This window comes from Rhinolophus sinicus, chromosome 1, assembly GCF_057876585.1.
Source record: "Rhinolophus sinicus isolate RSI-liver-muscle chromosome 1, RSI-T2T, whole genome shotgun sequence".
Lineage (NCBI taxonomy): Eukaryota > Metazoa > Chordata > Mammalia > Chiroptera > Rhinolophidae > Rhinolophus > Rhinolophus sinicus.
The window spans coordinates 175,264,957-175,277,594 of NC_142501.1; the positions used below are offsets into that span (position 1 = coordinate 175,264,957).

Sequence of the window (12,638 nt, forward strand, 5' to 3'; positions counted from 1 at the left end):
CATTTTGGGCCCTTACAAACCACCTAATTATCAAAGAGGAGACAAGTAGCCAGAGAATGCTATTTTGTTAGGAAACCACTGGTGGTTCTTACTTGCCTCTCAGGGTGAACCAGATTTCCCTGAAGAGTTCTCCTTTCTACTTCCCTGAGCCTTTGGAGTGACAGGGCAGGGAGAAATCTGCTACCCTAGCGAGAGAGAACTCCGGGCCTCGTTCTTTTCCTGATAGGTATCTGGAAGGGTTGGCTTTCCAAGACTCTGGCAGGGACTTGAATGTTTACATTGTTCATGCTCTGAGCACAGGTAATGGCGGATTAAAACATGACCAGCACAACCAACAGAAACAAAAGGTTTATTGATGAGGATCACTTATTCATGACAGAAGACAAGGAGGCAGAGATGAGGCTGCAGGGGATAGAGTTTTGGGGACAAAGAAAAGGAAAATGGGAAGGTAATACTAGACTTAAAAAAAGTGCTTGATGGTAAGGAAAGAATCCCTTAGATCCTTGCTGGTCTCATTCCTCTCATAAATCAGATATATAATAAGATGAGTAATAAAGTGTGCTTACAGTTCAGAGGGCATTTTGCATTTACCTGCAAAAGTAAAGCGCAGTGGGCCTGAGAGTCTTAGTAAAATTGTTATCACTTGAATGAAAGTATTCTGTATTCAGATACTGACACGTTGTGCTTATGTAGTGAGTTCCCTAGTGTTGAACATCCAGTGTGCTCTTTGGTTTTCAGCAAATTCAGGCTTTTTGCTTTTGTTATTGAAATACATTTTAAGCTAAGTTTCCAGAGATAGTATTTCCACATCTATGTCCCATGGTATTTGTACACCTGCATACTCATATGTAAACATTGTGAATTGTGCTGACTTCCGGTTTATTGTTAATTTTGCCTACAATTAAGGAAAGAAGGCATAGAGGGAAAATTGACTGAGACGATTCATTGTGTAAAGTCTTAGCCTACTTAATTTTAAGAGCTTTATTTTCAAGACTTTCTAAGCAACACTTTTCAGACAATGCATGTGCTAATTATATATGACTTCCGTCGGTGTTAAAGCCTCGGTGGCTTTTTGGATTTGTACTATAGTGGGTCAAATTCCTGAACTCCTTTTTTTATGAACCGTTGGCAATGTTTCTGAAATTGTTACTATAAAATTGCTTATATTTAATGGTCCTTCATTTAATCTTTTTAAATACAGACTGTTTCCAATAATATTTGGGTAGTAGTGTTGATCATAAATAATTGTTAAACATATATTGTAGACTGATGAGTAAATCATAACATTAACTATCACAATATTCAGACAAGAAATTAGTATAAAGAGCTGTGGATTTTAGTTTATTATAAATAAATTTTCTCTGAAATATTTCAAAGGAAGATTGATTTTCAATTTATATGTTCATGTTAATTTCCTGATTTTGATAATTATATTACCATTTGATAAGACAATGTCCAGTTCTTAGGAAGCACACTCAGAAGTGTTTATGGGTAGGGATATTATATCTGTAACATCAGACGATCCACAAATTATGCATACATACAAATAAAAAATAAACAGAAATATGAATACAGATATATCCAGTCGTGCATCACTTAATAATCGGGATACATTCTGAGAAATGCGTCATTAGGCGATTTCCTTGTGTGAGCATCGTAGAGTGCACTTACACAAACCTAGGTGATCTAGCCTACAGCACACCTGGGCTCAAGGGTACAGCCTGTTGCCCCTGGGTTATAAGCCTGTACAGCATATTGCTGTACTGAATACTGTATGTAATTATCATGCATTGCTTATGCCCGTTTAGGATGGCTACAACAACACTAGGCAATAGGAACTTTTCAGCTTCATTATAATTGACAGTGATCATATACGTGACCACCGCCGTGTATGCAGTCATCATGGACTGAAACAGCATAGTGCAGTGCATGACTGTATGTACACATATGTGTGTGTGTGTATACAAGTATATATATATGCATATATATATAGCGAGAGAGAGAGAGAGGGAGAGATACTGAGAGAAGAAGAGAATTATGAAGCAAATATGGCAACATTTTTAAAATGGGAAATCACTGTAAAGGGCATATTGGAGTTCTTTATCCTTACAGGTTTTCATAAGGCTTACATTATTTCAAAATAATTAAAGCATATGTTCACATTGATGGTGAAATAGAAACTGTGTAATCTTTTTTTAAAAGGATATTTTGATAGTATGTATAAAAAGCCTTAAATTCTATACTTTTAAACTAATAATTCTACTTCTAAGAGTCAGATTAAGGAAATAATCATTGATGTGTATAATGATTTATGTATAATGTGTTCATCACAGAATTTTATGTATTACAAAGATGTGCTATTGCAAAATCTTTGTAGTCTCCTAAATATATATCATCAGAGGATTGACTTTCTGGATGTGTCTGTATATGTACTCTGTAGTCTTTAGAACTCATGCTGCAGGAAAAGAGTTGATTGTTTTGGAAACATCCAGAATATTAAAAATGAAAACAATCTAGTTACAGAGCAATTACAATGATTTCTTTTTCCATTTTTTTGTGTTGGTAAAATACACATAACATAAAATTTACCATTTTACCATTCAGTTCAATGTAGTAAATATGTTCATAATGTTGTACAACCATCACTACCATCCATTTCCAGAGTTCTTTTCATCTTGTAAAACTGAAATTCTGTACCCACTGAGCAATAACTTCCCCATTTCCTGCTCTCTTCAGCCCCTGTCAACCACCATTCTACTTTTTTGTCTTTAGGATTTTGACTACTCTAAGTACCTCATATGAGTGGAGTCATGCAGTATCTGTCTTTTTGGGATTGGCTTATTTCACTAGCATAATGTCCTCAAGATTCATCCATGTCGTAGCATATGTCATGATTTCCTTCCTTTTTAGGGCCGAATAGTATTCCATGTGTGTATACACCACATTTTGTTTATCTATTCATCTGTCAATGGACACTTGGATTTCGTCCATGTTTTTGCTGTTATGAATGATGCTGCTGTGGATATGGTTGTATACAATGCCTTTTTAGGAAGTATTTTGCTCATGAACTTTTTTGTTCATTGAAATGATACTGCAAAGGCATACTATAAAATGTTGGTAGTAATTTTCCTAAGTAGTGGCAATTCTCTTTATTTTAAGTTAGTTGGTGCTTTTCATGGAACATATAATATTTTGGGGTTGATAAAAAAGGTACATTGGGTGGGAAAAGTTCTGCAGCACAAGTGTTTAGGTAGTTTTCCAGTTAAATGTACACAACACAGTTGGAAAACCTCTTCTTCATAGTAACCATAGTTATAAGTGACAGTAATACTATTTAAAATTCAATAGCAGTAATCCCACTCTCAAAGACATATGGTCCCCTTAATAAGAATGGTGCTAATATTATTACTATTATAAGTGCACCTGGTTTTAGTCAGTTTTCTCAAAATATGTTCCAGAGACGACCTGCATATAAATCAGCCCAGATGATCATAAAAAAAAATAATAATAAAGTACTTTGAATAAAAATCTCTGGAGTTGAAGTCAGTAAACATGCACTTGTATGAAGTTCTCCAAGTCATTCTTATTTATATGAAGTTGGAGAAATCATGTTGTATGTAAATCTGATGTGTTAATTGGAGTTAGAACAACATGAATAATATTTAATAATTTGTTCTATAAAAGGATCACACTATATATTCTTTGAGTAGAACATACCCATTTAAAAAATATAAATGCAATTAATGAAAAATGTGTGTATTTTAGAAGGGCATTTTTGTTTAAAGTGATGCCTATCCCTATATTTTATACATGTTTGGCAATACTCAAGGAATCCTGTCCCTTTGCATCTATCATAAGATAACTTTGTGTGTTATGTACAATAAATATAGGTTAGTTTTTTAATCCAAATTCATGATATAAAGCGCTCTAGAAACTGCATGAGAGAAGCCTGTAAACCCATGAGATGGATCTGAACTAGAAATGAACTGCCTACTTGTATTTTAGGGGCACTGACCCATTTACTACATTTGTTCATTTTCTGTGCTTTTATCTATCCAGTGTCAAGCCTTTTCCTTACAGATGGGAAGAAATGCATGCTCTTGAATTGAGTGCCTATATGAACAATGATTCATGCTAGTCAAAATGATTTAATTTGGAGTGTGTACTTATATATTATTTTCTTATCAAAATGCAGGTTAAAAGGATCTGTCACATTTTGCATATGGAGCTTAGCAAGCACTTTTAGGAAAGAGTTGCTTCTTAATTTTTAAGTGAAAATGTTCTCTGTTTTATGGTTCTCTTTACTTTCTTTTTAATTTCAGATTTTGTTGACGGACCTATACACCACAAAGCCTTACTTATATCTGTGACTGTCTGTAGTTTGCTCTTGGTCCTTATCATTTTATTCTGTTACTTCAGGTAAGTTTCCAACATGTAGATGTAGAATTTTGAGTTTATAATATCTTTCTCATACTACTATACTACCTGCTGATGTTTTCTTTTTTCACACAGCTTTCTTTGACCTAACTAGATCTTAGATTTCACTGATAATATCAGTTACTATTGATAAGATGGATATTTGTCCTAATGAAGCTATTAATAGATACCTATCTCATTTCTGCTTTGGACATCAAAACTAACCAGACAAATTTCACCCCTAGCAAAATTAGAGTAGTTAGGAAATTAAGGAACTAGTTACTGTTGAGTTTGATTCTACGAGAAATTAGCATGTTGAACTTAGAATCGCTCTAGTAATTCCCTCTTTCCTGAGTTAACAATTTCCCCTTAGTATTGAAAGATTTTAAAGATAATTTAGAGATTAATTATTAAAACAGGTTCAGTTACTGTATTAAAGTTAAGTATGGTGGTTACAAATTATTTTTAGTCACTAAGAGCTTATTTTGTAGTTCGTGAAATACAAGAACCTTTAAATTCATGTCACTTCCCTTTTGTAATACTCATTTATAATACTAGTCTATAAATGGGAGTTCATTCAAATAAATTGATTTCTAATTGGAGATATAATTACTGACAAAAAGTTTTTAAAGTTTAAATGTATTTCATTTATCTGTAATATTGTTCTATGTATTACCTTAGATGAGAGTTAGCTATAATGTCTTTTGGAAACCAAAAGTTTGCAGTCATCTATAATTAATTAGGAACTTAAAGGGAAAGATTTTAGAAAATGAATATTGGAGCTATATATAAACATTAACAGAATATAACCTTCTGGGAAATAGTCAATGGATGGGAATAGAGAAGAAAAATTGTAGATGGTTGACACTAAGTAAAAACATATAGTTTACTTTAAAAAATAGATTAGGAAAATAATTATGATTTGTATTTTAGAAATCATAACTGATGGTAATAAATACTGTGCATTTAATCTTACATTTATGTGCTAAAATAAAACCTGCCAGGGTTAATGTTTTATCTGTAGTGTTTTGCCTATATTGCAATCGAGTGTCTAAAATGTTCTTCCTTTATGTATCTTTAGGTATAAAAGACAAGAAACCAGACCTCGGTACAGCATTGGGTTAGAACAGGATGAAACTTACATTCCTCCTGGAGAATCCCTGAGAGACTTAATTGAGCAGTCTCAAAGCTCAGGAAGTGGATCAGGCCTCCCTCTACTGGTATGAGAAGAACATACCTTGTATTTAAAGGAAATGTCTTCTGAGAGGAAATGTCAATAAATACAGGGTTTCATTTTCCTGAAACAGATACGGCAAGACACAGAGAACGTTCTGTGCAATCAGTGAGATATCAGATCTCAGATGCAGGGCTTCATGGTAACATTGTGACATATTGGGGGTGAGGTGATTGTTTTTTAATGTCAGTGTATGGTTACAATCCAAACCCTCAGACATTCTGATCAAGAGCAGATTAGAAAACATTAAACTGGTGCCATCTTCCCTCTGTTTTCAGTAAGGATTGCGTTACTGCACTTTGGCCTGGCTTTTGAAGGAAAAAGTATTACAACCAACTGGGATCTGAGTGCTTTTACAAAGGAAGAAGGCTGCATTTCAGCTGGAGGGTTTATGTTTCAGAGTAAAGTCCTGGCTTTTCCATTCAGGAGAGGTTTAATTTTCTGATGGTCAACACTGCCAACCTTGAAGAAAATATATACTGAATCCAAGGCACTTGCTCTAATGAGAAAAACAGTTGGTTCCTTTATGGACTATTCAAAAAGATCGTTGGGACTCAGGATGGAAATACCAATTTTAATGAGAAATATTTTCTTTTATAACTCCTAAGAATAATTTTCCTAATCTTTATTGTCTCGTTCTGACTTGGATATCTTGTTTACTTTATTCCTTTAGTGACCTTTAATTTAGTACTAAAAATAACTTTTTAAAAAAGTCTCAAGCCAAGAATTTATTTTATAACATTTTTTTGGACATCCAAAAAAATGTATATATTTAAAGTGTAGAACTTGAAGAATTTGGAGATGAGTATACATGTGAGAAACCATCACCACAATCTGTGCCTTATACATACATATTTATCACCTCCAAAAGTTTTCTCCTGCCCTCTTTATCATTATTATTATTTTATGATAACAACACGGGATTTACTCTTGTAGCAAATTTTTGAATACACTACACCGTTTATAACTGTAGACACTATAAATCTCTAGGTTTTACTCATATTGCATAATTGAAACTCTGTACTCTTTGACTAATACCTCCCCTGAAGGTAAGAAAGCAGCAGAAAACCACTTGCCAAGGAGGAGTCATGGTGACCAAACTGATGCTACTTAGGATACACATTTTTCTTATCAAATTGCTTGATTTTTTAATTCTTAGAATTTAATTAATATATAGCAATACAAATTTTATATTTAAAAATCTTATACTATTTAAAAAGTACAAATATTAAAATCCCCTATGATATTTATGAATCAGATACTCATGCTCTTGGAATTGAAAACAATTTGCTTTCTCCTTCTAACCCATCTTTCTTATTACTGTGGAGGTATCTCTCCAAAATCTTTGGCCTTACTATGTTACTTCCCTGGATAAAACATTTTACTATCCAGTAGCCTTTCTGGGTCTTCTTTCTTAGCTTGGTCTGTATGGCATACCTCTTCTCCCACCTCACCTCCACCTACTTCCCGCACTCTGTCAGCCTTGAGAAACCTAATGGTTTCTTAAATACAGTTAAGTCCTCACCTAACATTGTTGATTGGTTCTCTGACTTTAAGTGAAACAACTTCTAACAAAACCAATTTTACCCTAAGCTAATTGACATAAACAGGAATTAGGTTCCTATGACATCTTGTCAGGCTTATAACGAATTGACATTGCACAAAACAACGTTTTTTGAGGACCTGCTGTACAAAATATCTTTTTAAAGTCCATGTCTCTTTGTAAATGTAATGTCTTCACGGAGAGTTCCTCAAACTTATGGCTCATGGCCTACCTCATGTATTATCTCTGAGACAGCTTACTCCAGTCTGAACCAGTCTATTTATAGTCTTCTATCATAACATTTTGCTTGTAGTATCAATACAGCGGTTTAAAATAACGGTTATAATGGATATTAGTGTTTCTGTATCTTTAAGTGGACTCTCGTTCTTAGGGGTGGAGATTACATTTTGTTCACTTTTGTATCCCTCTGATTGGTTAAATGGGCTATTAAATAATTTGTTTTAAAAGCTTTCAACTCCAATTTTTAATATCTGTGAAAATACTATGCTATTTCTATAATCTAAATACCAGAAAAATAGAATTTGGCTTCTATCAAAAAATGGTTAAGAGTAGCCAGACTGCCAGGATACCAATCCTGGATGGACCGGCCTTTACAAATATGATCTCATTTAATCCTCATATCAACCGTGTGAGGTAGTTCTAGAAATACAGCCCAGATAGGTCATCTAGCATTTATGTGGAGAAGCCAGGATTCAAATCCAGATGATCTGCCTCTAGAATCTGTGATCTTAACGTTTGTGAGATGTGAACCAAATACTGGTTAAATAAAACAAAGAGATGCATTTGATAGGGGCAGGTGGGAAGGGGGATCCCATAAAACCCAGTTCAGTGAAGAAAAAAATATCAATATTACAGATTTAAGATCCTATTATTGTAAGATAATGCAAAGTATACATTATATTATTATGTGAGTATCATACCTTAAATACCAATTTGTTATTTATTTAATTAACATAAGGGGAAAATCCATGCCTTATGTGTACTGGGGGTGCCAAAAAAAATGTATACATTTGTATTTGCCAATTGTCTCTGTCTCTGTCTTTCTCTCTTCCTTTAAGGAAGGAATATCATAGGGTGGTTGTAAGAATTAAGATACTGTGTGTGTGTCTCATATATATATGTATACATACATATATATACATACATATATATATGTATACATATGTATACATACATATATATGTGATATTTATATACCTACTTGTACCTATTTTACAGGAAATAGTTCTTTTTGGAATCACAATTATAAGTGATTTTATCTTACAGATATTTTATGTGAACAATAAGCTTTCAAAATAGATATCTAAGAATGTAATATAGATTAATAGTTTAGGTAGAGAAAGAGCAGAAACATTTACTAAATTAAATTAAAAAATAAATCACATAGTTTTTACATTTTTCAAGTTCCTTTTCAGGTCCTCAGATATTATAATAAACCTCAAAATACAAGTATATTTTTAATTTTTCAATATAACTTATTGATACTTTTTGTCTTTGAGATAAGTTGTTCCTATTCTTTCGAGCATTGCCAATTCCATCAGTACTTTCATGAAATTATAAGATATATTAGCATTAGAAAAGAAAAGGATGCAAAACTGTTCCTTAGGAAATATCCATAGATTTACATAGCAATGCTTTGTAACATCTGTAAATTAAGTATAATATTCCTTTAATAAATGTGTGAAGTTTCCTCTCAAGTCAATAATTTAACTATGTACTTGTGTTTTGGGCTCTCAGCTGCTTAGTGCTCTTGATGCTTCTGTTCCCTCACGTGGTAATGGAAGTGTACTGGAAATACATCCTCCCATAGCATGTTTGGTTCCTAAGGGAGGAAAGCTGCTCAGCACATACTCCGTTCCTTATTTCCTTCAGGCTGAGGGACTTAATGGCATGTCAGCAATGCTTTTATTTTTCAATCCTGCTTTTAGAAAATTTAAAAAAGACCACTTTTCCCCCAAAAGCTTTTAATCTGATAATATTATTACTGTTAATAGTTATGGCAATGGATAGCATTATCTCTTGAATCTTCCATATGCAAAAAACAGAACTAATCCTAGTTGGTAGTCATCAGTGGGAAACAAAATGATGGCCCCCCACATGTCCATGTCCGAATCTGTAGACTCTGTTATTGTACCTGGCCAAGGGGATTTGAGATGACATTATTCTGGATTATCTGGGTAGACGCAATGTAATTACATGGTCCTTAAATGTGAAAAAAATACGTTTTAAGTGTTTTTGATGCAAAGCATATCTCTGCATACAGTTCATTCCAGTTTTCTGATCAAATCTTATAAGAGTTCTGTGCTAGCTTCTTTCTATATGAGTCCCCAATTATATAAATTGTCACCTATACTTGGCCCCTTCAGTTATAGTGTTCTTAAAATATTTTCTGGTAAACACAGATGGGATAAAGATTATATATAAAGTAACATTTAACCTCTATGCCACTTAGCTCTCCTATTTTCTTTTTCTTTGTCTCTACTACACTCTAATTTTTCAGAGCTTTCTCCAGCTCTAATCTGTTGTTTTACCTGTCCATTTTACAGTTTTGATTGGGACAATTAACTGTCCATTTCAAAGTATAATTTTCATTAGTTTCTTATTGCTTGCTTACTTTTCATTCCAACTTCTTTCTTTATATATTCATGTAGCATTACTCAGCATTCTATTCCTCAGCATATCTGAAAATTCCAATATCTGTACTCTGGAAGGGTTAAATATATCGGGATTGTTTCTCTTGACTCATTTATAGTGGCTATTTCCTTTTGTTTTGAGGAATTTATTCTGTGGAATCTTCTCTTTTTTCCCTTCCTTCTCTCCCTCCCTCTTCTCCTCTCTGCCCCCCCCCCCCTTGGGGATTTCCTTTATTTACTGGTATTGACATAAGAACATCCAAACCTGTAAAGAATTTTTATAAAAATGTAGTTGAGCCAAACAGAGGATACACCTGGAAGCAAGCTCTCAACAGACTGAGAAAAATGCTTCTCAGATTGGAAGTTTGCAGCTTCTTTTATGCATTTGAAATTAAGGAGGGAAAGTACAGAAAGGTGGGAGAAAACAAGGCGAGATTGGATTACAGGATAGTTAATAAGATTATGTGCTCCGTTGCTGGAGGTTTAGATTCTGAGGGGCCTGAAAAGAGGCATTTCAAAGGTGTGTTAACCCAGATGCACTGAAACAATAGACAGGGCTTGCTTAAGGCAAAGATAAACCTTTTACTAAAGAAGTTGTATGCCTGTGGCATGGCTGCCCACCATCACCTGCTCTGTTAGGAATTTATGATCAGATCACTCTGTGAGGTTATTTCCTTAGAACCCCTTTTTTTTAACATACTTGTGAGCCCAACAATACATTATAGTTTTTTATTTCATATATTTTACCCGTGATCAGCTTAATATGGTAGCAAGAATTCCTTCAAAGTACCTAGTAAGTTACTGCAGTGGTGGGACGTGAAGTATTATGGAAATGATTTCCTCAAGAGAGGATTTGTATTTGATTTTGCTGGAAGCCATGGGGTGCTACCAACTAGGACGAATTTAGCACCATTCAGTGGTCCCAGCTTAATGCTGAAGCCGTAGGTTCAGTTTCTTTACTTTTAAAGGGATTAACATTTAGAATCTGGATCCCAGTGTTGGTATCATTCTTAGCCCAGACAGCAACCTAGCTTTTGTATGTGCTTAATGGTTATCGTTCCCTGCTGTGGTCTCAACTCTTTCCTTCCTCTTTTCCTCCCTCTTTTCTTTCCTCCCTCTCTCCTTCCTTCATCCCTCCCTGCTTGAAGATTTCCTTTATTATTTTTTTTATGTGCCCAACAATGCATTACAATTTTGATTTTTTTAAAATTAAATTTATTGGGGTGACAATTGTTAGTAAAATTACATAGATTTCAGGTGTACAATTCTGTATTACATCATCTATAAATCCCATTGTGTGTTCATCACCCAGAGTCAGTTCTCCTTCCATCACCATATATTTGATCCCCCTTACCTTCATCTCCCAACCCCCAACCCACACCCCCCTTACCCTCACCCTCTGGTAACCACTAAGCTATTGTCTGCGTCTATGAATGCATTACAATTTTGTCTTGTATTTTATCCAAGTGTGGCATGAGTCCCTTCAGAGTATCTAGTATCCCACTATAGTGGTAGAAGTGAAAAGTACTTGGATCTACCAAACACTGTGAACCCATTTAGGTTTTTTTTCTCTATGAGAATAATAGGTAGGATGAAATAGTCAATAATAATTTGGAAGCAATATTTCAAACATTCAGAATCCACACTCAATTTCAAATCTCAAATCTTAAAAGAGGACACATAAATTCATAAGTAAATACAAATAACTTCTCTGTATAAAGGAAAACTACCGGCTAATTATGTTTTACATGCTGTAATTATTTCATCTCTGGAGTAAAAAAGATTAAACACATCTGTAGTGCTGTGAATACACTAACAGTGTGTTTTGGGATTTCACAGGTTCAAAGGACTATAGCTAAGCAGATTCAGATGGTGAAACAGATTGGAAAAGGTCGCTATGGGGAAGTCTGGATGGGAAAGTGGCGTGGCGAAAAGGTAGCTGTGAAAGTCTTCTTCACCACAGAGGAAGCCAGCTGGTTCCGAGAGACAGAAATATATCAGACAGTGTTGATGAGGCATGAAAACATTTTGGGTGAGTCTGTATAGCAATGTTCAGGGTTTCCTAGCTTTCCGCTATTTTTCTGTTAACATCTGCGTATTTACTCATCTGTTTGGCCCCATTATGAAATACATAGACATTTTCTTCTTGGTGTGAGTCCAAGAACATCATAAACTTCTAAATGGGAAACATCACAGGAGGAATGATGAAGACACTTCTATGAATGAATGGAGGGCTGGAAATGGAATACGCTCCAATTTTTTTTTTCTTGAGGAACGGGAAATGTGTCATACCAACATTTCTTAGGGTTTCTTAGGGATTTGAAGGAGCACATTTTTCTTTAAATGGGAAAATTTACACGAATTTATCTGTAGGGTTTATTTATATCCAGAGTTTATATGGATAATTGGTTTCCTTTTTATTTTCCCAAATTAGAAATGATCTAGCTAGATCATGAGGTGGAAAAAGTGTAAGCTAATCAGAAGTGTATGCTTTGTAAACATTGTCTTAAGTGTAACTATAATGCCATAAGCTATTTACTGTTAACTCAAACTTAATTTGAATATTAACCACTGAAATTTCCCATTTCCCCTACAAACTTAATGTTTCTCTACTGTTTTGATTGCCTCCGATTGGTAATTCGGTAATTGGTAATTGGTAATTTCATATTGTCATAGGCAGAATCAGAAAACCGAATGAAATGCGAAACAAAAGATACCTCTGACAAAGAATAATAGTTGAGAATAAGAATTATTCCTGATAATATTCAGAAAACACTTAGCTCCAAACTTT

At 34.2% G+C, this 12,638-nt stretch overlaps 1 protein-coding gene across 8 annotated transcripts in view; it reads left to right on the forward strand.

Moving 5' to 3' along the window:
- Positions 1-12,638, forward strand: part of BMPR1B (bone morphogenetic protein receptor type 1B) — a 371,022-nt gene that overhangs the window by 338,353 nt on the left and 20,031 nt on the right. For all 8 annotated transcript variants that reach the window (XM_019741148.3, XM_074323317.2, XM_074323315.2 and 5 more), the window contains 3 exons: positions 4,323-4,419; positions 5,498-5,636; positions 11,687-11,879. In XM_019741148.3, the coding sequence (XP_019596707.1) occupies positions 4,323-4,419; positions 5,498-5,636; positions 11,687-11,879 (429 nt within the window). The remainder of the gene's footprint in view (positions 1-4,322; positions 4,420-5,497; positions 5,637-11,686; positions 11,880-12,638) is intronic.